Raw genomic sequence first — 26,055 nt, forward strand, 5'->3', positions numbered from 1 at the left:
GAATTGAAATCAGACAGATATGTTGCCTGAGTCAAGAGGTTTGACTCGTCTGAATGATTGATTGGGGCTGATTTAGAGTTTATTTCAGTCAGATAACATAGAAAATAGATGAAAACTATACCTAGAAATAACAGAGAATAGGAAAGCAACTTCCATATATCCAAAATCAGCAGGATACTTGCATTGAAATTTCCACTTTCATCGAGATCCATTACGCGGGTATATAATATTTACAACAAAAAATGTACACAGCACTAGCCCATAACGTGATGTTAAGGCTCTAGCCTATTTACTGTTCTAAACATAACACAACCATCTTCAAAAAGAGCTTCTTTCGACAAAACAATCATAGCTTTGCTTGGATTCCATTGCCATCCTCACCGTTTCCCTTTGCCATTGTGATCATTGTTTAGATGGCGATGCACAAAAAGTTCAAACTTCAGTCGGACCGACAAATCATCTTGCTCTTGATCCTTCTTTAGTCATGTTCCTCCACTTATCCTTAAGATCAGCAGGAGTTCGACTACCACTAAAAACATCAGAACCATATTCCAATATACTCTTCCATGGCATATTCTTATTGATTTTTCTTGAAAATTGCTTTACTCCTTCCTAAACCGTTTTTCAAGGAAACAAATAATTAGTATACTATAACATCAAGGATATAAAATCGTAAAGCAAACAACTAATACGCAAGAGTATAGAACACATATCCCACTAGCACTCAAAGAAGTTCTAATCTTGAAGAATGTGAATTGAGGCTAAAGCATACAACACAAAACAACTTATATAGTCTATTTAAACTATGTTATTTACTTCTCAAAATTTCAGCATATACGTCGAATAATGTGAAGGAAATATTCAAAAAAGGCGTCGGTACCTTTAGCATTTTCTCCTCTTTAACAGTCCATGGAAGCTTCTTACGCCTTGCATTAGGAAGTGCAGGATTCGATCTGCAAATCAGAAAATAAGTAATGAAGTACAATCAGAACCATAACTTAAGGATAATTAGTTTCTGAAAGAAAAGAGAAGAAACATTACATTATGATACATAAATTGACATTTCTGTGGTAACCCCATTTACTAGTACCACCTATACTAGTAACAAGGAAGAAGGTTTGTACCTACAACCTTTCCTTAAAATGATTTATTAGGTAATGTGTTGGTCAGGATCACTGATCCACAGTCGATACCCATCCAGAAACAGAAGAATGGGTCCATGACTCCATGTTAGGTAGTTGTTTAGCTATTTAGCGAAAGAAGTAGAGAAAACACTGAACAATGTCAAAATCTGACTACAATTACCATCAGGACTAATAGCACCACATTCTCTCATCAGGACAAAAGGTAACGATATGAGAAGGAAATCGTCATTAGCCATCCCATTGGAGAGATGTTGGACACTGTTCAAGCATAAGAAATTTTGACACATATCATCTGACACATAATGTCGCATCCAAACTGTTATCTGACCAAAGATGTCATTCAACAGCACGACAAGATAATAACGCCCATCGAGAAAACAAGAATATAATCGTTTCAAGTTCTATCGGATTTCAAGAAACACAAATCAGAAAACAAGTAATCAAAAAACTAAATATCCTAAAGGTATCGTTTTGATTGATCATTTCCACCAAGATAAACCATGTCAATAAAAAAGTAGTTCAGAGTTTCCTAAAGTAATATGTACTTACGAGCGATGAGTATTCTTATCGGGCTTCGTTGACTTGCTAGGAGCAGCTTTCATCTCCTCTACTGCCACAATGTTGCTTTTTCTACTTGATAATGTTCCTTCTTGAACCTCCATAACATCTTCTTGCTGTTTTTTTTTACCCTTTCTTCGGTTTTGAGTCTCTTCACTCGTATCTGTCTCGATTTCTTCCACTTGGGTCAAAAGATCATCACTTCTCTCACTCACCGGTGCATTCTTACCAGACTTCATTGACTTGCTAGGAGCAGCTTCCATCTCCTTTGAACATATTTTACAACACGGATAGATAGACTTTAGCTGTAAGTCTTTACTTTGAGTCGTATTTTCAGTATCTACAGCCACAGTCTTGCTTTTCCCACTTGATGATATTCTTTCTTGAACCTCAGTCTCTTCTGTTTGCATTTTTCGTTTACCCTTTCTTCGGTTTTGATTCCTCTCACTCGTATCTGTCTCAATCTCTTCAATTAGGGTCAAAGAATCATCACTTCTTTCATCCACTGGAGACGTACCGTTCGCTGAATTTCTTTTCTCGGTTGCTTCTTGTTGATCTTTCGCTAACTCAGTTGAACAGTCCTTATCCCTTCCTTGCTCTTTCCGACTCTCCTGACTAAAACCAAAAGAACCGCTTCTACTTACATTTTGTTGTGATTGATTCGCTTCTTTTTCACGGTTCCTCTCTGATGACTCTTTCTTGTTATGACCACCAATAAAACGAGAAAAACATTCCCTAGCCGATCGAACCTTCTCTTTCGCCAAAACTTTTTCATTCTCCACTATATCTAACTCAGACATTGCTCGTTTATACGAACAAATAGGACAGTAGAAGTTCCCATTATCATCGAAATCAGCTGGACCAGACAAGCAAGAGGCATGAACTCTAACTACACATCCATCAAAACTACAAGTAATAACTTCACCCCCTTTGGTACATATAATACAAACCCCTTCCTCTGTCCAATCGGCCAAGGAATCCCAATTCGATGTACTCGGCGAATTCAAGAATCCATTTTTTTCCTTAGGAACGGAATCCAATTTATTATTAACACAACTATGAGGAGTATCAGGAACAACACTAGGTATACTATAATTTTCCCATTCTTCAATACGAGGTTCTTTACCTTGGGATTCTTCTTCAACATAGCGTTTGCTCCCCTGAAACGTATCAGAAAGTGTTAATCGATTTGACACAAAGATGACTTTTAACACTGTGGGTATAACTGAGATTTGTCATTAGAACAAAAATCATGCAAATTAAGATCAAAGAATCACCCATTAATGATTCAAACTTATTAAGCTAGAAATTTATGGGTCTTCATAATAATGCTGTAAAAATGAACATAAGAAACTGATGGAAATTACTAATGTGTTTCATGCAGTTCAAAAATGAAAAAAAGGGTTTATCTAGGTTAAAGAAACACTATTATCACCATTAAAGATAGAGATTAAACATGCCAAAAACCCTAGTAAATTTCATTAACAGTGAAGGAAATGGAAAAGACCAATCTTTTAAAAAAAGATTGGATTTTTCGTGAAGTATGAAGTAAAATGTGAAGGATTATAATATTATATACCATAATGAGACGATGGATCGCCAGTGAAGTGGGTGTTTGAGAAAATTTCGAAAACTTTGCTTTTCCCGGGTGATTTTTCTTCTTCATCTCTGTCAGCATCGGATCGAACTTTTTAGGGCTTTCGATTGATGGAGGGAAGAAGTTGTGACTGAATATTCATTTATTTAACCCGTTCGGAAAAGGAAAATTAAATGGAAATGTGAAATGGTTTTTGTCCATCCGGCCCAGAAACGAGAGGAAAGCCCAGTATGCCACATATCCACCCCAGTGGCCCAGTGCAATGAAGCCCTTGACAGTTGACACCCAACTTTTGGACATAAGGCCTATTTATTTATTTTGGAGTACGAAAATGTTTTTTATTGAGTTTGACGAGTGGGCTAACTTTAGGATTCAAAAATTAACGGCGTCTTGCAAATGTTAACGTTAGTTAACTCTTTCTTTCCCCAAAATTGTGTGATGTCCCGAACACTAATTTCTTATAACTTTGGATGCCCCGAAACTATTTTTTTGAACTTTCGATCCGTAAACACTAATTCAATGAGCATTGGAAGTGGTTTCTGTCCATCAGACCCAAAAGTGATAGAAAAGCTCGATATGTGACGTATTCACCCCATTTCGACGAGCCCATAGGCACCTGACCCTTGAGGCCATTCTATGCTGACCTAAACCCTGTTTATTTTTTTTATCTTTTATCTTTATTTTATTTAATCCAAGTTGAATAAATAATGAACTTCTGTTTTCGCTGAGAATTGAATCTACACCTCCAAATTTTAGTGGTTTCCAACCACTATACCAAAAAGTTGCAGGTGATTTGAAACTTCTTTTATCTTGTGTTTGGGTCCAAGAGAATCACTTCTCTAGCAAAGTTCCTACCTCAACATTCTCACAAACTTACTATCTCAATCCAACAGGTCAAACCCTATCTACTTTAAGCGAATATTTAGTAGGTAAAAGTATCGTTCTTGGCCCGCGACTCCAACCGTCTTTCGTTCTGGATTACAAAAGGCTTAAGAAATAATAATAATGATAACATCTCGGTATTAAATTCGACATGTTTAGAAAACGTGTACATCAATACTGTAACATGTGTGTGTTTGTGTTTTTTTTTCAACTAAAAGAAAAGAAGACTTCTAAAACGATTTATATGCACAAACTAATTCATATCCCAATAAAGAAATGTGGATGGTGGTGGTACAATGGTCCCAGGAGATATGGTGTTAGACATAATTGTGGCATAGCCCCTTGTTTCAAGAAAGTAGATAACATCATGTCATGTGAGCCCCCATAACTCAGACGTTCATCTGTACTATAGTGTTTGCTTCCTTTTTCCCCATATCAGATCTAAATTGAGTCAAACTATTTCTCTAATTTGTTGCATCTCTCAATTGGTCATTTGGGTAAATTTTAGCACATTTGACGCAGACAATTCAGATTGAGACGACTAGTATTCAAACAAAGAAAAATAAAATAAAAGTTAAATTTGATATGGAGACCGACTTGAAACTGAATTGCCCCAAGTCAGATTTCAAAATATTCGTTTTTATCAGAATTCTTAATTTATCTAACCACTGATTTTGAGTCCATTTGAGTCACATTGAGAAGGTAAAAAAAACAACAACTACACTTTTTTTTCCTCAATTGCTTTGTATACAACATTATAATTCCAAAAACACAACTACAGGTTGAAAGGAGAAACCGAACACCCAGAGGTTAAGTCGACTAACTATAAAAATAAAAGAACAAAGACAATAACAGAAGAAACAAGAGCGTAATTGCAACCATGATATCATTAAACTCATGTTAAGATGGATGGAAAACACTGAAACGGAAAAGGCGGAACTGCTTAAAAATTTGCAGCCAAAACTAATTACACATTACATGAATATGACAGAGACTAGGAGAAGAACTACTTAGACGTGTACATTCCGAATACTGAATTCAGAGTCCCTGAAAACATGTACAAATTTATCTAAAAAATGGCGTGTCATTTCAACGAAGAAAATAACAATGGAATTTACTAGCTACTAATATTCGGGAAAAGAAAGAATCTAATAACATAAGCTTTCGATTTAGAAATAACCTGAGAAGCAAGTGGTGTATATAGACCTGCAAAAATATATGCTACATTGAGAACTTTTATGTCGAGGAAGAAACCTAAAGAGCTTTCGACGAGTAATACACTTTATCATGGATTGATGTTGCAGTCTTGAAGGTAAACTTGATTATAATTGATGAATCGAGCCCAGTAATTTCGATATTTGGGCATTCCTATCTCAAGCCACGGTTTCATATTTCCGTTATAGTGAATAACAGCTGCCCGTTCGATTTCCTTCTGGTTGACATTTGGGCTATAGCCAAGTCCTAGTACATGCCATGATCGATTGAGCGGAAATGTGCTTTTCCAAAATGTTATCAGGCCAGGCGGCAAAGTTCCCAATTTCCATAGTTGTCGATCGTGATTCTGTTCATCAAAAACAAAAAATTATTAGTATTTTGGGTAGAGTGTTGACACACTAATTGACACAAGTACTCCCCATAAAAACATTGTCGATAAGAAACACATGATTTGATAACAAACATATTACTTACCAGCTCCTGCCATTTGTGGTACACTTCTGTTATGTGTTGCTTCTTCCATTCGTCTAAATCGAAAATGTTCATTCCATACGCCCACCCACAAGCACGAGGATCAAAGTTTTTCGAAATAAGAGGATTAGAAAAGTTAAGATACCGATCGAAACGATGGAAGCTTTCTCCACAAGTCTCAACTGCACCATTAACGTTACCCTTTAGATCGATTGCCCAAAGACCAGTTAGATCCTTCTGCACTACAATATCATCGTCTACGAAAAGCACTTTATTGAGCTTTGGGAAGATCTCTGGTAGATAAAATCGAAGATGGTTTAATATGGAGAGATACTTTGGGTTTCGGAATTTAAGGTTTGAGTCAGAGTTTGCACGATGAGCCTTGAAATAATAATCGATCATGGAAGGAGAACCAAGCTGTTTGAGTACAGGACTGTAACTTGAATTCAGCCAGGTGAAATCTTCGATGTTCTGAACTTGGATGGTAGCTTTCCCTGGCGGATTAGCAAGAAACCACATTCTCATCGAGGCATAGTTAAGCCTATCAGTAACAATATGGAATACATGCTTTCTTGGTTCCTGCAGAAAAAAAACATAAGATGTCAAAATAGAGCCTCACATATTGAAGATAATACAACTCAACATGGAGTTTGTTTTTTTGGGTAAACGACAAGCTATACCTTGGCCTGAGAAATAGTCGAGTTTACGACAACTGCAGCAGCCAATATATTATCTGAGAACAATGCATAATGGTATAATCCAGGGTCCTCTAGGTTTTCTTGATTCGGGAACTGTTGCTGACTAGAATTCAACGAGTAGTATTCTGTTGAGAGACGTAGCGGAAGGCAGTGAAGACCTTTCGGAAGGGTTTTCGCTGCGAGTTGTGTCAAGTACATAGTCTGCTTCTTGTGCACTCTGAGCTGTTCCTCTGTGGAATGGAGCATAGCTCGAAGCTTCTTTATAACGGCGGCACAATCATCTTGAATTTGCTTCCCCTTCGCCAAAGTTTGCTCCATTGCCTTTAATTTGTCATTGGCACTGCATTATGAGAAGATAAGAACCAGTAAGGTGGCGAATACCCTTGACGACAATTTCGAAGATTTCAGGATAAAACAATAGAACATAGCCTCGCCAACTTTGAGAAATCGAAATGGGATATCTGAATATAAGCATAAACCCTAACATGACTTACCTTCTTGGCAAATCAGAATCCTTAGTTGCATCTCCGAGTACTTTCTGAACCTCTCTTGTCCTCAACCGGAGCTCCTTGATATAATGAGGATTATTTCGAGTAGCTCCTAGACCAAGATAGACTTTTGCTCTAATCAGCTGATCTTTAAGATGTCGAACTCGAGAATCAGCGATGACTGTTCTTTCTCTTGGATTCTCAATCTTATTCTTGGGAAGTTCTTCTGAACCCATTTTACCAGATTGTGCTGATTGTTGATCAGTTCTGGTTTCCTATCATAAGAAATACAAACAAAATTCTTTAAAATTTCGCTTTCCATATTTAAACTTTCAATTACTTATGATTCTTAGCAATCCATTTGAGAGTAACCCAATAATAGAATTCCATACCTACTACCTAAAATAACCATACATGACAGAAAATTTCAAGGTCAACTAATTGTGCAAATCAAAATGAAAATAACAAAAGATTACCATCTTCCCAGAGATAATCTGCCCTTTCTCTTGCTTATCAGCATCTTGATTTTCATCCCCGATTTCCTTTTCGCCTAACTCCTCAGTCACTTGCTTAATGGGATTTTCCTTTTCTGATTCATTTTCATTATCTGTGGCAGATAGTGCTCTTGTTTTAAGCTCTGTTGACTTCACAGATTCAAATTCTGAAAACAAAAGAAACAATTTTATCATTTCCATACTCAACCACCACTTTTCCAAATTTAATCTTCTAGAAATAGGGTTTCTTTCAATTCAAGAAATGTCACTTACTATCAACAGATTCCCTAATTTCGCCAGAATTCAAACCAAGATTGCTTGAACTGTCTGTAGAAATGATTCCAATTGGTTCTTTCAATGTCTTTGGTAATTCCTAAACCAAATAAAAGAACAAAATCAGATCTAAACCTAATTCCTTAACCTAAATTAGAAACTTCAATTGATTAAAGAGATTACCTCTGGTAGTAAATTTAATTTCCTAATCTCAACTCCAAAGCTCTGAAAATAATCATCACAACAAGATTAATATCCAAAATCACTGATCAAAATACGAACTATTTTTTTTCAAAATTTACTTACTCGTGTGGAAATATCATCAATAAACTCGTTCTTATCTGAAAAATCACCAAAAAAAAAAGATCAAATTACTGAAAAAATATACAAAACCTAAAATTTCTTAGGTCATTATCAGAAACTTACAGGAAGAACTCGAGAAACTTCCAAGTTTATCAGTATAAAGAACAATCGGAGCAAGAACAGTTAAAAACAACAAGAACAAAACCGGATTTCTCCATCTAAGCTTCATTCTTCTTCTTCAATCAAAAACCGCTTTTCTTTCAAACGGTTAGATATCAATTAAAGCACATTTCCCTATAAAAGCCACGCGTGCGTTCAAATCTGCAACTTCTTCAGATTCAAGATATCGAAAACCTAAAAAAAAAATACCGCCTTTACATAAAAAAACCACTTATTTTCACAAAAATCGATTAATAATGTCTTCTTGAGGAACAAGAAGAAGAGAGGAATTCGTGGATGAAAAACCGCTTATCGTAGTCTGGTTTTGAGAGAGAAAACCAGTTTTTTTTCTTTTTCTTCGTCTCGTTGGTTCGAATTTATTTTAGAGAGAGAGAAAGTAGTCGGTGAGGAAGACAAAAAATATAATCATAATATAGAGTTCATTATTATTTTAAAAAATATATAGAATTCCACGTTTTTATGTTGCCGATGTGGCGTAATATTATTGCTTATGGACAGCTGGTTTGCCATGTAATCATTTGCATGAATCGGGACCATAGCCCGATTCCTCGGCATCTATTCACGGGAACTTTGAAGAGCGCATTAGCCAATTGGATGCTGCCAGCTTTCACCTATTGGAAATAAAGAACCATGCCAGACCCATGATTGTCTTTTTTTTTTTTTTTGTTGAACTAGACCGATGATTGTCTATAAAAAAAAAAAAAAAAAAAAAAAATCGTCGGCCAAGTTCTCCCAAGGTCACGTCGAGAAAGAAAGTAAAAACACATTCTTTATCTGAATTTATCTAGTTATGTCACTCGGTTGAGATTCAACGGTAAGACCGACCAACAGATGATTATATTTCCATAATGTTGTATTTGGTCTTGAAAATAACCAAATAAGCAAGCTTGATGTTTCATCCAACAAGAGCTTCCGGTCGGTTGTGTCCACTAACCCAAACAAGTGGGTTTGACACTAAGAGATTCAATGGATACTTAAATTACCAAAATAGTTGATGCAAATCAGTAATCCCGATTGTAAGGTTAAGCTAATAGAAAATAAAACATCAATTTTTATTGTGTTTATGATTATAATGACAAGTCTAATGACAGTGGTATATATGTATAAATCTAACTACTAACTAGTCTATTACACCTATAGCTACACATGGACAGAGTACGGAAAGAAAAATATTGTTGATGTTGTATGTCTTGAAAATTATGTCTAAATACGATTTAAAAATAGATCTGGTGTGTTCATTTTCTATTCCAAACTTATCGTTCCAATACCTGGTCATCATTAAAGAAGATTTTGAGATCAAATATAATTTTCGAAATAAATTTGGTGATGCATCCCTTTTTTTTTTTTTTTTGATGAGATAATGATGCATCCTAATTAAAGTTTTGTTGATGATCATAAAGTGAGATACCATTTCAACTTAAAAAAGAAAGTGAGTTGAGATAAGACAATAAAAATATGAATGGACTTAGAATAAACAACATTTATTGGCTAGCAAGAAAAGGAGTAGAATATTGGCATGGCCACATGGTGGTGGGTCATGCCCTTTTGGCAAACGTTATAAATGCAATAATGACAGATCATTTAGGATTGTTGTTGCCTCCTCTTAACTCATAATGCAAGCAAATTTTTGCTTTTTTCGCTTAATTAAAGATAATGTTGATTAATATATCAAGTACATATATATGTATTTCACCAAAAAAAAAAAGTACACATATATGTGAATAATACATCAAATACACACACATGACACATATATATCCATACATCAAATAAACAACTACACATATATGTATATAAAGTCTATTTGATTGTCTGAATGTACAATCAAACGCTTTTGGAAGGGGTAGAGCGTGTCTAAGGGCCTCAAACAGACTTCTTTCAAACCTTTATTTAGAACTCAAACTATGTCGACTTGGAAATGATAATCACATTGTGTACAACCTTAACGGCTCGATAAAAAAATATACTCCAGTAGTTATGGAGTGGTTCGTTAATAAAAATAATTTGGGATTATTTAATATAAAGATATATTAATGCAACTATTCTCTCTGTACAACAAGGACAAATACCTAACTACTCTAGAAATGATTTCAACCAAAAAATATAAAATACTATTACTCTAGAAATGAAAATTGATATATCCATGGAAAGACCAGGGACATTTAGGAGGGAAGCAAAAATCGATGTCACTGATTAATTTCTCGCAAATGAAAAGTTTGCATCCATTAATTTCAAATTAGTTTCCAAATTTTGTTGGTTTTATCACTAGCAGTGTTTAGAAACATATCATGGACAATAAGAGTAGAAGTTATTCACAGAGTAGGAAAAAGACGGGTGTACCGATTTTTTTGGTGTGAACTTGCGTGAATCTACATCCAACTGTTGGCCATTGAGGCCACTTTCTTTCCGTTGATAGAAGCGGGGTGAATCCAAACTGTTGGATGGGGATTCACGACAAACTCACACCAGAAATGTCGGTTTCTCTATCACAGTTATTCAGAGTAATAGTACAGAAAATATAGAAGCCTAATAAAAGAAGAGGAAAGAAAAGTGATTTTGATTTTCATAATATAACTTACTAAAGTTGGTTATTCAGTATTTTGGTAATTAATGTAATTTGATCTAAAACAAATAGTCCTTTTATACATAGAAAAGTTAGTAAGCTTTACAGTTGATGCCCATGATTCATTTTTTTTTTTTTTTTGTTGAAGGATGCCCATGATTCATTGGTAAAAGAAAAAATTTAAAGGAAAAAGTACATGATGGCTTTAACGTGACTCCAAAATAAACTAGTAGGGTAGTAATAGGCATGTACTACTATTTTTTTTGGTTGCATAATTCATGGATATTGATGTAAATGGATCCATATTTCAAATCAAGTTCCAGCAATTTCAACAAAAAAAAAAAATCATGTTCCAGCAGACAGACAGCATTCTCGTGCATGGACTTGTAGGCTTGTAGCTCAAGGATTGTGTATCTCTTTATAACAGGGAGCGGTTTTATGTGTATATAGTGACATTAACCTTATGTTGTACATATACATGTTAAACGATGAAGGTAGATCTTGAGCTATATGATCATGGTATGTTGAAGGAATGAAGGTTCTTTCTTTAACCTCTAGCCTCTAGGCAGGTAGTTATCTACTTCATGTCAGTCTCTTATGTATTTAATTTATCTGTCGATGTGTCCATGCTAGTCAATGTAATGACTTCTTCAAAGAAGCTAGTCATCATCCTGGATATCTTGTACATTCGTAGTCATAGTTTTATATTCAGAGTAGAAAAGTTCTAAACTTTGAACTCTCACAATTAATCTATATACATGACTATTAGGGCGTTCAGCCGGCCCTTAGGTTGGACCTCCGGGCTGAGGTTGGACATGCTCAGGGCCGGCCCTGGGGTGCAAGCGGGCAAAGCCTCGCTTCGGGCCCCCAGGGCGAAAGGGCCTCACATGAAGCCTTACATAGATAGAAGTAAGGGGCCCATTTATTTACATCATGAGCTAGACTTATGTTTGCATGAGCACATACCTAAGTTTTACGAACTTCGTATAGGCATTCATTATCGTTAAGTAAACCATATACACGATATGGGTGGGTATAACGAATATAGAATGCAACCGATAAAAATAAAAGAAGTATAGAATATAAAACTATGAGAACATGAAAAGACAAATGTTATATAGGCACTACAAAAGTTGCCAAGCCCAATCACCGATTCACCATAGTGGGGTTATGGCGGGACTTGGTTATTATTTGGGTGCCAAATAGAATTTCTAGAATAGAAAATTTCAGTTACCCAACTGGATAGTGTTTCTGATGTGTAGGTCCAGGAAAGAGAGGCTGATTCAGCACAGAACTCCAAATACAATCTACACCGTCGATTTCATCATCTTCAGATAACTTCTCATCTTTGTAATCTCGAGGAAACTGATCTTCTACTTCCGGAGTAGTACTATTATTATTCTCAGTCAATACCTCAACCGGAAAACTTAAACCACAGTTAACCGGCGGCGAACTTGTATCGGCGAACAAGTAAGAAAATTCATCGTCGAATTTTAGTTCGTCTGGTTCACTGATCGGATTCCATGGAAAATCGAAGACTCCTAATGGCCGAATTGATGATGACGAGGACGATGATGAATCTGACGTCGTCGTCTTCTTCTTCGTTGTTGTGGAGAAATCAGGTTCATGATTTTGATCAAGGTAGATAAGTTCTTGTTTTTTTGCGATGTTATTAGGTTTTCCTGAATCTTTCTTCTTTTGATGATTTTCTTCTCTTCCTCTTTTCTTCCTATTCTCTCGCTCCATCAATTTCTATCAAAACAGTAAAAAATTAAGATAAGATCAAATTGATAAGATGAAATGTTGAATCGAATCTGATTCACGGAATCGTTTAAAAGTAGAGAACATTTTGAAAAAACGCATAAAATTCTTCATGAAATTCCTCCAGATTCGAAAAATAGCTTCATGCATGCTCAATTTGAAAAATCATGAACTTTCAAAAGTAAGTAAGAAATTCACATACAAATGAAACAGCAAGAGGTGGCGAGAGAAGTTAGAATCAGATCAGTGATCAGAAAACCTAAAATCTCTTTAAAAACAGAGAGAAATCAAACGAATAAACATCAATTCAAATTCAATTTGTTAAAATATAAAATTAACAGAAAACAGATCAAAGATTGTGATAATTATAAAAATGGGAAGAATTGACTGACCTGATTGTGATTTGTTTGGGGGGGTTATGAGGTGTTATTGTTGTGAATGATGTTGTTGTTGTTCCTTTTCTTCTTCTTCTCTTGTTTTCACAAGGAACGTAAAGCGCAATCTCACTGTGAACAGAATTTGTTTCCCTTTTTGCGTTTTTTAAGTCACCATCATTTTCTTCTCTCATCTCATCTTCTCTTATTTATAGGGTGTGAGATGGGCGTGACAAACCCATTTCTCCTATCTCTTTTTTCATGTGTGAGAAGCTAGCCCGAGAGTCCGATACATGACCCGAATGGTCCAAAATGATTAAGTGGCAAAGAGAATGGACTACTCGAATTTCGGAACAGGCTAAACCGTGAGGATCTACTAAACTAGATACGTGTAAAAAAGAAAATGAGATCGAAAGTCTGGTCAGAGTTCTTACTAGCCCATGGTGGTTTAGGCGCTCGACCCAATTTAAAATAGGGAGATTTTATAGGGCCCCCTCATTTTTGTTAAAAGGCCTCCCCTCAGTTATAATTTAGCAAGTAAAATGGTTCATGGGGAGGCCTTTTAACAAAATTGAGGAGGCTTTATAAAACTTCCCTTTAAAATAAAAGGGGGCAACCGCACCCAATGCTGATGTGGGTGGCTGACCTCATTGGTTGGATCACTTAAAGAGATAAATGACCCTCCCAATGAGTGTTGCCCATATTAGCTTTGGGTTGTGGTCGACCCTCTTTTTTCAACCTATTTAACATTTTTCTATAGTAGAATGTTTCAAACATATTTCATTGAGACCCTAAAAAGAGATATGTCTATTTTATGTGAATAAAATTCAATTCCAATTGTTTTTTCTTTATAATAGTTTGCCATCCTGCCTAGTGTCACGTCCATATTCTTGAGCATAACGGGACAAAAAGGCCGTGACACTAGGACATTTACCCAATGTTGGGTCTTTTTCAAGATGGAGTGTGGCATGGTGGAGATTTTATCTCTCTAGTGTTTACTTTGAAGAGAGACCAACTAAGATGTTCAACAGAAAGAAAAATATGAAATACCAGGACCGAGTCCTAACCTTTGAGATTCAAAAACAAACTATAATAAGAAAGTAGAGAACACGTACTAGACTTGGTGTGTTATTTTCATTCCTTAATGTTAATGATAGCTTGTTTCAAACTTAGATTCGTAAAGAGGATAAGCCACTTAGGAATCAGGTCTTTTAGCTTGTTACACTACATAGGATCAATCGGTTCATAAACTTCAGTTAGACAAGCTCGAAAAGTTTATATCCCCTAAAAAACACCCATAACCAGAGAGATCAATTGAGTTTAAACGAACAAAATAGAAGTTTAAGGTGGGTGCAAGTCTTTTTTTTTCTCGTTGTCTAAATCTAATTCGTCTGGATCAAAATAGGCTGGAACCAACTTGTATCAACCATCATAACCATCATAAGCCCGTAAAACACAAACAGTATGAAAATCTGATACGATTGAATTTACACTCGGGCTTTAGGCCTCAGTTATTATGGTTTAAATTAGACAGTTATCGTGCTTATCACATCTTCATGATGTATCAATGCCTTGTAACGATTAACGTAGATCATAGTCATTTTCTCAAAAAAAAAATTGCTGCTTAAATCTGATCGGGCTTCCCGACACTATCTAGGGCAAGCCCCATCAAGTGACGGGATCGGCCCTAACCATGTCTAGGCCCATATGTTGTTCTTTACTGGGCTCTGGATTATCTAATTGGGCCTTTGTGAAGGCCCAAAAAATGGAGCAGTCTCAGTTATAGACTGTGTTAAGTATAGGTATATTAGGGGTTCAAAATAAAAAGTGACGCCTCCCGCTCTTCGACTGGCTTTGCTTGAAGCCCTAGCTAGTAGTAGTTTCTCTCTCTACCTCCTCCTCCTTCCAAGATGAAGCTCGTCAGGTACATCTCTCTCTCTTTCGATCTCTCTGTTTCTTCTTCTTTTGTAACTCAAAATGCGAAACCCTAATTTGTTTCTTCGGATCTGTGTTAGGTTTTTGATGAAGTTGAACAACGAGACTGTGTCGATTGAGCTTAAAAATGGAACTGTCGTTCATGGCACAATCATAGGTTCCTCTCTCTTTCTCTCTGTCTACTGAATAGTAAATAGTTTTCTTAGTTTATTACAATTTCTAGGTCTATATGTGTTTCAGTATTTAGGGTTTTAGTTAGTCATTTTTACGTTTGTTTGGTCATATTCCTTTCTCATGATTTTTGGCTATCTATTTTCATGAAATGATGCTTGATTACGTCCTAGCTTGAAAATAAAACCCTAATTCTGGGTTTCTGCACATACTTAGGTTTGATCCAAAATTAGGGTTTCTAAAGTGGAAGCTCAAGTTACACTCGCCTGTCTTGTCTAGTTGAGATGCATGAGAACTTCCTTTGTTGTTTTTATCTTCTAATGTTTGATGCTGACTGTTAATCTACCCACCCGCAAATTGAAGGCCTACTTACTGTAGTTTCTGGTTTACTACAGTTGCATATGAAACCCACCTTACTTTACTTGATTGTATTGTCTTAAAATGGGGAGGGGATTCCCAAATGCTCAAGACAAAGTCAAACCGAATCAATGTGACTTAGTTTGGTTTGGCTGGAAAAGCTTTCGGTCTTTGGTTGGTTGGTTTGGTTCGACTTACTTTTGCTCACCCTTAGTTATGTTAGAGAGTTAACTAAGTATGTTTCTGCTTGAATGTCGAAGTAATGGGTTTTGAACTTATAACTGGTTCACACCGTTGATAAGTTTTAGATCTTAACTAATTTGTATTGGATATCACTGCCAGAACCTAAAATTTAATAGTTAGAAGTGAATATAAGAGCGATATATCATATATCTAAAATAGTATGAGAAGGTAACTTCTTCACAACATTGAAACTCTGTCAGTGTCTTAACTTGGCCTAAAGCATATTCATCCGAACACATTTTTTGGGCATTGGGTGATTGTAGGATCACTTGAAAGAACCTACTCTTTCAGATTTTTCAGATTGTTTTGAAATTGTGTAGCTGTTTAATGAACTGATTAGACCAATTTCTCCTAAACTATTTCAACATAGTGGAACTAGAAGAATAATGACGAAGGTTTGTAGCAAAAAGATTTTAGTAAATAAGTTAAAGATTGTTCTGGAGACAAAATTTTGATAAGGGCATATAATTGTGTTGAAGTATGTCCATAAGTTTGTACTCCGGGGTTCTGATATTCATTCAAAGTTTCAAAAAAATAATTCAGGGTTCTGATACTGTAATTGAACCCCGGGTAACGATAAATTTCCATTCCCACCCGTGTTACTCAGACATTTGACAGAAGAGTTCAATCCTAACTTATACCCAGTTACCCACCATCTTAACTGCTTTCTTCTTTTCCATCTCTTCATGTGTTTCTCTTTTAATGATACATAATCGCTGATGATTTGGTTGATTCTTTCATGGCAGGTGTTGATATAAGTATGAACACACATTTGAAAACAGTGAAACTGACAGTGAAGGGTAAAAACCCTGTAACCCTCGATCACTTGAGTGTAAGAGGCAACAATATTCGCTATTACATTCTTCCCGACAGCTTAAACCTCGAGACGTTGCTGGTTGAGGAGACCCCAAGGATCAAGCCCAAAAAAGCCGCTGCTGGTAATTGTCCATTTCTTGTACTTTGTTGGTGTTTGTTTTTCCTATGAATCTGAACCGTCTTACACAAATGCCCCAAAGTAGCTCAGGTCAGCCATTAAGGCCATTCAAACAAAAACAAACACTCTAAAATATGACTCGAGCCAACTTGACCCTCGAGCCAAATTTCATTTAGAGAAAAAACTGACACTGCCTTAGTTTATAAAGTCGGTTAAACCCTTTCAGTTCATTTTCCCTTTTCTGCTTCACTAAGAATGAATGGGCTATTTTTTTAGGGAAAGCGGTTGGGCGTGGGCGAGGTCGTGGGCGTGGGCGAGGACGTGGTCGAGCAGGACGCTAATTATCTTGTGATCTTGTCAAGTTACTTCAGGGTTGGTTTGTGTACAAATAGCTAAATTGAATCTTATTAATATGTGGGAGGTAACATCTTTCAGTGTAGCTTAAATGTTTGAATTCTGTGAAGCTCACTTTGGTTGAGTTGGTTGAGTGGTAACAGGTATGACTCTATTGAAGAGATCAGGCTTCGAATCTTTTTGTTTCTAAAGAAATATGTTTTCCTAGATGTTAGTAGTGACCGTGACATCTAGAACATGTTAAATTGAATGTTTATCTCAAGTATTTTGGTTAGATTCATCATCGGTATTTATTACTTGGAACATACAAGAAGTCTATTACAAGAATCACGAGAAAGTGAAAGATCAGGAGAACACATTGCAGCAAGATATAGAGAAAATGAGATTTATGTGGCCGGGGAGCTGAGGAGATCAAGGGGTCTGAAAGGAAGGGAGGGATATATTCACAATGAGACGAGTGGGAGGGAGATGATATTCACAATGAGATGAGAGAGAGAGAGAGAGAGAGAGAGATTCACAATGAGATGAGAGAGAAATTTACAAGTGAGGATGTGGAAAAACCGAAAAAGAGATACCAAATCGAGAATCTCATTGTTCCCCATTTGATTTCATAGACAATAGTTTCAGGCCGCCCCTTTACAGACAAAAGAAAAATCTCTTTGGGACGTAAAGAACTTAGTCAACAAATTTTGACTTACTCTTTTTAGCCCAAAAATCGACTTGATCAAACATTCTCTCTCCCTCCCTCTCTTTCTCTCACAGTTCCGACGAAGGAAAGTATTCTCTTTGTCGGAATCAGACATCGAGAAGGGCATCTGGCGAAACTCTCCTCGAGGGTTTCGTGGTCGGGTCAGTCACAACAAAATCTCGTGGCTAGTCTATATGAAACACTTCATGGCTTTCTGGCCACAAATTTGTTTTGTGGCTAACAAACCACGAAACCCTCGAGGAGGGTTTCTTTTCCTCATAGTCACCTTCGTCTCAGAAGAAGGGGATCCTGACGAAGGGAACACTACCCGTCATCAGAGTTGTGTGAGAAAGGGGAAATCGTGAGATCGAGTGTGAGAGAGAAACCAACCTAGAGAGAAGAGGTGGCAATGATGGTCAGAATGGTGGTGGTGCAGGTAACAGAGAAGATGAAGATTAAAGGGTAATGTTTGGTTAATTATTGGACTAAAAACAATATGCCCGAAAATGTATAAAAAAAACATGGATTCTATAGAGAATTTGCCGGAGATTATTCTTTATACCCAAAAGTCACGGCCTAGTTTCACCTATTTAGTTTGAAGACAAAACCCTAGTAGAAATCCCGAACCAATCAGAAATATTTGGTTAATAGACTTCCAGTGATGAATAAAACTTGCTGTTTTTTGTTTCACAAAAGTGGTTCCAAGCCACATCAATCAAGGGTGTTTTAGGCAAGTAAACCTAGAAGAAATCAGCCACATAAACCATCTTTGTAGTGCAAGAAAGGAAAAAAAATATCATCACATCATTTCTAAGATGGATTGTGGATCATTTAGATTTAAGAAGTATTCAATCACAAGGGTCTGCCAGCTTAAAACATATCTCATTACATTAATTTAGATGACCTTACAACAAGTGAGACATAAATTTCTACAAACACAAACTCTCTTCTTCGGGAATTAGCAAAGTGATAGTCGTTAAACCAGACCCTTCCTTGTAATTGAGTTCCACTCCTTCTGTATCAACCATATCTTGCTCTTAGCCGACGAAACACCATTATCGACACATACACTCTTACTATAATCAATATATAAAGTAGTATTCTTTTCCATCTTCCACTAGGCCTTTCCGAAATTGAAGAAGTTTGGTTCCCATTTTGCAGTGGACGACGTCGACCCAAGTTTCCTTGTTGAGCTAGCTTTTGGTTTGGTTTTGCCCACAATCTTTGCAAAAGGTAACTTAGAATGGAGGTCATCATAAAACCAACAAGAATGGGACTAAACTTCTTCACACAACACATGAAGCATTTACTACCTGGCTCTTTGCTAGTTCGAAGTGGGCTCATAGATATATCCTAGTTAGAGTCAAATAGAAAAACAAATTTCAGTATCTTCATAATCGGAAATAACGAATCAACATAAAAATTTATCATTTGTTTCGGCTCATATTGAGAGTTGGGCTAGTCTACTTTGTTCACTTAAACAAGATCATGTTACATGAAAGTTACTTAGAGATAGTAAATAAATAAGCAAAAGCAAAAACTCGTAAAAGCCGAAAGTAATATGAAACGATTTTGTTTACCTTTATAAAGCATTGGGACTTGGCTTCCATATATTTATCACCATGCCCACGAAGAGTTTCAGTATTCTCTTCCACTGAACAAACTTTTTTCAGAGTACATTTAAACCCATTTTGTGTTAAAAATTTTGCTTCTAGTTTCCCACATTGTAAGATAGCTTCTTCCTTCTGCCATGAAAGAAAGAAATATATTAATGAAGTTTTCTAACCTACTTGTTAATGGAGATTAACGTTAGTTTAGCAACTTAACTTAAAGATTAAGTACTAAACCCATTACTCTAAAGAGTCTTTACAACATCTTTAGCATTAATATTTGTTACTTTTGTCGTCATGGAACTCAAAACTAATTAACAATGAAACATTAAGTGCAAAAAAACAATATTTCTTTAATGTGGGACTATTCTCACACAATGTTAAGTTTAAAACAACAATCAAACAATAAAGATTGTGACAAATGAAGCATTCATAATGGCAAATTGGTATTTCATGATTAAGTGAGTTTTTCTTGATTAAATGAACAAACCCCATTTGAACAAAAATATACCCAAATGATGAAAAAACATTTAAAAAAAGTACTAGTAAACATCAAAGAAACTAGGGTTTATAATAAGACCTGATTTGGTATGATCCTCTCATGAGCTTGGGTATTGTAAAAATGACAGTACATACTGATCCACTCTAACACAATGAAAAACTCACTCAAAATTAACAAGAAAATAAGTTTCTTTTTCCATTCCCAACCACCATTGTTAAAACCCTTAAAAAGTTTGTCAACTCTTAAGAACTTCAAAGCCATTCTCACTCACTCTAAAACCCACACTCAAAATGTTGAAAAGATAGTCTCACCAAGGTTAGAGTTTATAGGAAAAACCCACAAGGTAATCTCATACAAAGAGTTAAATGGGTGAAAGAAAGTTGAAAAATTGAATTACCCAAGTAAGAATTGTTGATCAGAATGGGATAAGAAAGCTTTAAATTTTTTCCATTCTTCTCTCTACAATTATCTGTCAAGGTACAAAGATCCATCAAATCTATACTTTTTGTGGAGGTAAAATCACTTCATGATCAAGTCTGTCAATGGAGTAATAATAGCTGTAAAAAAAAACAGAGGAGTTCTGCTTTTTTACTTATTTCATTGTTCTTTCTCTTTCTAAACTTCTGTGTAATAGAAGGGGTCATCAAGAACACCCCCAATCTTTTCAAAAGAAATAAAGATGAATTCAATACAAGACAAATCAAAAGTATCTTTAAAAAAGTTTTGGATGAATACCCATTGTGTTTTCTGATTACCCAAGTGGAAATAATGATTTCAAACCACATCAATCAAGGGGTGTTTTAGGCATGTGAACCCAGAAGGAATCTAGCCACATAAATCATCTTTGTAGTACAAGTAAAAAAATATCATCAAATCATTTTGAATATTGATCATTTGAGTTTAAGAAGTTTTATTCAATAACAAGGGTTTCGCTCAGTACGTGAAAATATCTCATTACATTACTTTAGGTGACCTTATAACAAGTGAGACATAAATTTCTACCTCCAAGATTATCGACGAATCCATGGGAGCTCTTCGCCGACTAAATTTCGTTAACCTAATTTATAGTTCTATGGTTATGTTCCACAAATACAACTCTTCTTTAGGAACTTGCAAAATGATAGTTATTAAACCAGACCCCTCTTTATAATTGACTTCTACTTCCTCTGTATCAACCATTATCTTCTTGGGCTTAGCCGAAGAATAAGCTCCGAACACTCCACTACCTCGAACTTTCATACTAACAATGCCACTTTGATCCAGCTCATACTTCACATCTTTGACGGCTCCTCCGGAGTTGAACATTTCTATAAGTCCAATTGGAGCAAACGAGGTTTGGTTAGGTAGTACTGTAACAGGACTAACTATAAATACTTCATATTCGCGTGGCTTTAGTGTGATAGGTATAGATGCATTTTTCGAAAGATAGACCAGTTCACCTGCAACAACAAAAAAAGTTAACGCGTATAGAAGAAGCGGGAAATGTTAGTTTATCGAAAGAACAGTGGACATATTAGCAAAACATACCACCAAGATGAGAATATATAACGGAATCGCCGTTCCACTTTTCGTCAGCAATTTTGGGAAGATAATCGACATCCTTGGATCGGATAATGCCAGTTATTGTACCAGGTAGTTTGTCATGGATCATATTCTTCTTTTCAACTTTGCACCATCCAGCTCCTTGACAATTGAATACCCCCAATACTCCAGAGAAATCATTCAAATTCCATATCTTCAAAAGACTGCATTGTTTGAAGGATTCATCAACCATTAGTATACATCGTCTTTCGTTTTTAACCCTATACCAATACTGAGGAAATAAAAGCTGACTCTAGAACCAACATTAGAGAGTCAACACACTTTGGTTGGGTGGTAACATGTCGTCTCTACTCTCTCTATTGAGGAGACCAGGGTTCAAATCTTACTTTCTCAAAAAAACCTTTCAGAAAGGGCTGGACTTTACCTTTTCCCATCCCGGGTCGGGTCTGAAAATAGGCAATCTCGGGTTGGTCTTCCTGGAAGCTTGGCTCTCAATATGGATCCGTCGGGAAGAACGAGCTTCTTCAATAAATTAAAATCATGTTGTCCGGGCTTATCACTTCAATAAGATGAGTTCAGACATAAGAAATTAAGTTTCTTACAACTTTCGTTTTCTTCACAACTATTAGAAAGGAATGAGAATTATACCTTACATAAATAGCGCATCCTCCAACTGCACGAGCTGCTCCATGGTATTCAGCCATGGGATGAAGGCTCTGAGAACATCATATTTTTATAAGCATGGAACAAATTCTAAGAACGTTTTCGTAGGTTATTGAAGAAAAGCATAAAAACTTCAACTTGGGACTCACATGAAACATATCCCAATCTGGTTGCATAAACTCCCCGAGGAAAATTGTGTTATATGCAACAGATGCAATATGAATTGTATGGGAGGCAGGATCTCTCGGCCAAAAATCATCCGAAGCTCTTATAACGGCTGTTTTCTTGGCACTATATAACACAAAGCAAACATAATACGAGTTCTCGAGATTTATTCAACATTTTTTATGGATATAATTTACGATATCGAAGTTAAGAGAGCTTAGTTACCTGTATAAACCGTCTGTGTTGTGACTCATACAAGATATGATTCCGTTATCCGGGAAATTTCTAGCTATGGAAGCTTCTAATGCTTGATGATATCTCCTAGCTAGTTTAACTCTTCCACCATGGCCGGCTCCTAAAGTCTCGAGGATGTTTTGAACATCTACTTTGACTCCATCAATGCCAGCAGATGCAAGATAAGAATGGAGATTATCGTAAAAGTTGAAAACTTTCTCTGGGTTAACGAGTCCAAGCCCGTTTTTAGCAATGCTGTTTAAAGCGTCACAAGATTCGTTGGATTGAACCCCGGGTGATGAAATTGGGTATGCAATCTTAGAATCATATTGTTTTGTTTCAGTTGTATCGGGCCTAACTCCGCCCCAATACCCAGTTATTGCGTGCCATACATAAACATATCTGTCAAGTTTTCAAGAATCTTAAGTGTAAGATCGAAGAATCTATTATGAACGAGGATTAAGAAAATCAAGATTAAGGATAATGTGGTGTTACTTTAATGAATGCTTGTCTTTGATTTCGGTAACAATGTGGGAGATACCCATGGCTGGTTCTTCTTCCCTGTGTTCTTCTTTCCCATTTTTCTGAAACTTCTGGTTTTCCTTTATATCTGTTAATCTATTAGCAAAACTGAAAACCGAAGAAGACAACGTTAGCCGAATAAAAGAAAGGTAGAAAGCGAAAGTAAGATGATATCTAAGTTCAGTGCTCACTTGGCTGCATTTTGAGCTTCATATGCAACTCCTGAATTATCCATACTAACCGATTGCCATCCATCGTCGATTATAACAAACTTAGGAGAAATTCCTCCTTTCTCAAAGCTGCAGAAAACAAAGATTTCAATAAGTCTGTTAAATTCGATTCGGGGATGTCTAAGGCGTACTCCAGCTGAACAAATTTACCTTTCTAGTCCTTGTTTGACTCCCTCTGAAGTAACGTCGGTGTAAAAAGCATCCCAAGTACACCAACCAAACCAGTTCAACATATCGGGCATCTAGGATCATTTAAAGCATAGACACATGAATAATCGATATAACAAGTAAAATCTCATACAGAAATACTCTTCGAAGAACAACGTTACCTTCTTCTTTTCGCGGTGTGAGAACGTCTGCAAGTGCCTCTCTACTGCTCTGAAAAAATAACATAAAAATGAGATTTGGTTATGGTAATTGTTTTAAGCTACTAAGTGACGGTAAAACTATTTTGTTTTTCTTCTGAAGGACGCAGTTTTACGTTTGCAGATATCAAACTGAAAACCAATTGGCAATGAATGAGTAAAGAAGCCTCAAGAGTTTTCCATTTGCCCATGTAGAACTAATCTTACACGCACCTCGCCAGTGGATCTCTTTTGAGCGTATCACAGATCTTTTTGTTGTGTGAAGTACGTCCGACCCACATCACGTGTGTGCCTAGCTCTAGCATAATATTCTCAGGTTTGTAGCATCTAATGCATAGCCATTTGTCAGTAAATGGAGCTGCCCTAGATATTATCTAGGTAGGCAAGCAAGAGCCTTCTCTTTTTCCATGTCAGACTATTCTCAGACACGAAAAACGTACGTACAATTTTGGCCGAAATAGAAATAGATTAAACTACTCACTTCACTGCATTAGTAATGACATCGAATGGGTCTGATCCAGCAGCAACAAAAACCAAATGACTACCTTCAAATTCATCGACATCGGGATCACCTAAAATATAAAAATATTTTCCACCATTAAATCAACACAAACTCAATCCTCAACAAAAAAAGTTCGATAAGAAAATAACTTATATCAAACAGTTTAAGGGTTTCTATTCGTTACCACTTTCCAAACAAATCTCAAGTTCATTATTCGAGTTTCCTTGAAGAACAGCTCGAAATGCTCCTTCGAGTATAGGCAAAAAAACAGTATAAACTACTGGTTTTTCTTCACCATTATCATCGAAATGAGACCCATCTCGTCCTTCGACAATCAAAAATTGGGTTTCGAATGGAATATCTTTTCCCCAAGAACCCATTCTTTGTGTCATCCACCATAACTTAAACCGAAAAACACACATGAAACGCAATTCCCTGTAATTTCAACTCTATAATCATCAAATCAACCCCAAAAAAAACTTACCCAAATCTCAAAATTGAAAGATTATACTAAAGAACAAGTCAAAAACAAGATATCTAAATTTACTTACTCAAGCTTTCCAATAGGGAAAATACATCGAGATCTGCGTTGATTAGATCTAACACCAATAAAAGCACCATTAATCAAACCATCACCACTAGCTGGAGTTATATCAATATTGTCATGAACTTCAGACAATATGGAATTACCCAACACCATTAATTTCCCATCAGAGATTGAAATTCCTGCTCCAACTGTCATTTTTCCCTAAAAAAAAACCCTAATTTCTATAACTCAATAGGAATAATTAGAATGAGAAATTCAATCAATCAAGAATAGGAAACCCCTAGAATTAGATTGAATTGGTGAAAGAGTGAAGAGGTGTTTATATAGGGAGAGAGTATTTGATGATCAACTTGTCCTGAAAAACAGGGGAAAGCCATTGAAATTGGGAATCAATCAATTATGGCGGGAAGAATATGATTCGGTGTACTAGATTTTATGATAACCATGAAATAAACTACTCCTTCTTTTGTCTTTAATGATGATATGGGGTTATGGGGTGTGATTGACCATCCATGTGTTTGGTTAATTTGCTGTGAGGCATTGCTTTTAATTATTCCTCGTCTTGATAATCTAAAATACAATCGATAAAGTTTGTTCGCTTTATTACTCCGACTCAAATCAGATTCGAGTCGAATTCATCTTAAAACCTAAATATAATGGCTGTCCCGATTCGTCTAGATAGTTGACTCTGATTGATTTTTAAAAGCATTTGAGTCATACATAGAGTTAAGAACATTGATCTGATTTAATGTGAGATGACTAACATATGCTCTTATTTCTAAGGGAGTCTAACTCTGATTGATTTTCAATTTATTTGAGTAATACATCGAGTCATGAGCATTTATCTGATGTAATCCGAGATGACTATCGTAAGCTTCTCTATCTGAGAGAGTCTGGGTACTCTGGTTGATTTCCAATCCATTAGAGCAATATATTGAGTCAAAATTATTTATGATTTATCTGATATACTCTGAAATGAATTTCACATGCTCCTGTATGCAAGGGAGTCTGATTCTGATTGATTTTCAATCAATGTGAGTAATACATCGAGTCATGAGCATTCATCTCATATGATCTGAGACGACTATCATATGTTCTTGTATCTAAGGGAGTCTCACTCCAGTTGATTTTCAATTTACTCGAGTAATACACCGAGCCATGAACATTTATCTGGTATCTGAGATGACAATCATACGCTCGTGTCCAAGAGAGCCTGATTTCGATTGATTTTCAATTCATTTAAGCAATACGTCCGGTCAGAATTATTTATCTGATATTAGTCTGAAATGACTATCATTTGCTCATGTATAGAAGAAGCTTGTATGAAGTTTTGAATCATCAAAGTTGATGATCCAAATGAGTATCTTACAAGTATTTTGGGGAAAATATCTTTTGACAGCTAAACTGGTTGAAGCACGAGGGGTATGGTAGATCCGATACGCGTTTTACGAGGTAACAATAGTTCACTTTAAATGAGAAATGGGTAAAC

The 26,055-nt window shown here is 36.1% G+C and overlaps 4 protein-coding genes and 2 long non-coding RNA genes across 6 annotated transcripts; 1 reads left to right on the plus strand and 5 right to left on the minus strand.

The window, feature by feature from the left end:
• Nucleotides 1-140: 140 nt before the first annotated feature.
• Nucleotides 141-3,457, minus strand: LOC147560513 (uncharacterized). Its single transcript, XM_086662677.1, has 4 exons — nt 3,283-3,457; nt 1,695-2,863; nt 881-953; nt 141-612 (listed from the first exon to the last, which is right to left on the minus strand). Exons 1-4 carry the CDS (start codon nt 3,379-3,381, stop codon nt 457-459), a joined length of 1,497 nt encoding a protein of 498 aa, XP_086518803.1. The 5' UTR covers nt 3,382-3,457; the 3' UTR covers nt 141-456.
• Nucleotides 3,458-5,051: 1,594 nt separating this feature from the next.
• LOC147560514 (putative galacturonosyltransferase 4) lies at nt 5,052-8,883 on the minus strand. Its single transcript, XM_086662681.1, has 9 exons — nt 8,248-8,883; nt 8,128-8,162; nt 8,005-8,046; nt 7,822-7,921; nt 7,531-7,715; nt 7,061-7,329; nt 6,549-6,906; nt 5,872-6,447; nt 5,052-5,743 (listed from the first exon to the last, which is right to left on the minus strand). Exons 1-9 carry the CDS (start codon nt 8,351-8,353, stop codon nt 5,468-5,470), a joined length of 1,947 nt encoding a protein of 648 aa, XP_086518807.1. The 5' UTR covers nt 8,354-8,883; the 3' UTR covers nt 5,052-5,467.
• Nucleotides 8,884-11,928: 3,045 nt separating this feature from the next.
• LOC147560515 (uncharacterized) lies at nt 11,929-13,236 on the minus strand. Its single transcript, XR_015234817.1, has 2 exons — nt 13,021-13,236; nt 11,929-12,619 (listed from the first exon to the last, which is right to left on the minus strand). It is a non-coding gene; the product is annotated as an uncharacterized LOC147560515 (long non-coding RNA).
• Nucleotides 13,237-14,796: 1,560 nt separating this feature from the next.
• Nucleotides 14,797-17,276, plus strand: LOC147560516 (small nuclear ribonucleoprotein SmD1a-like). Its single transcript, XM_086662682.1, has 4 exons — nt 14,797-14,926; nt 15,018-15,094; nt 16,455-16,646; nt 16,919-17,276. Exons 1-4 carry the CDS (start codon nt 14,913-14,915, stop codon nt 16,981-16,983), a joined length of 348 nt encoding a protein of 115 aa, XP_086518808.1. The 5' UTR covers nt 14,797-14,912; the 3' UTR covers nt 16,984-17,276.
• Nucleotides 17,277-18,547: 1,271 nt separating this feature from the next.
• On the minus strand, nt 18,548-20,413 carry LOC147560517 (uncharacterized). Its single transcript, XR_015234818.1, has 3 exons — nt 19,875-20,413; nt 19,265-19,429; nt 18,548-19,037 (listed from the first exon to the last, which is right to left on the minus strand). It is a non-coding gene; the product is annotated as an uncharacterized LOC147560517 (long non-coding RNA).
• Nucleotides 20,414-20,682: 269 nt separating this feature from the next.
• SIP1 (seed imbibition 1) lies at nt 20,683-25,256 on the minus strand. The gene is made up of 13 exons (XM_086662683.1): nt 24,571-25,256; nt 24,204-24,454; nt 23,999-24,089; nt 23,482-23,530; nt 23,303-23,394; nt 23,114-23,221; nt 22,896-23,030; nt 22,392-22,802; nt 22,151-22,292; nt 21,987-22,054; nt 21,763-21,897; nt 21,324-21,541; nt 20,683-21,235 (listed from the first exon to the last, which is right to left on the minus strand). The coding sequence occupies exons 1-13, from the start codon at nt 24,759-24,761 to the stop codon at nt 20,859-20,861; spliced, it is 2,268 nt and encodes a 755-aa protein (XP_086518809.1). The 5' UTR covers nt 24,762-25,256; the 3' UTR covers nt 20,683-20,858.
• Between the last annotated feature and the right edge of the window lie 799 nt (nt 25,257-26,055).

This window comes from Eschscholzia californica, unplaced genomic scaffold (genome assembly GCF_041429995.1).
Source record: "Eschscholzia californica isolate CP2 unplaced genomic scaffold, dmEscCali1.0.p SCAF_2, whole genome shotgun sequence".
Lineage (NCBI taxonomy): Eukaryota > Viridiplantae > Streptophyta > Magnoliopsida > Ranunculales > Papaveraceae > Eschscholzia > Eschscholzia californica.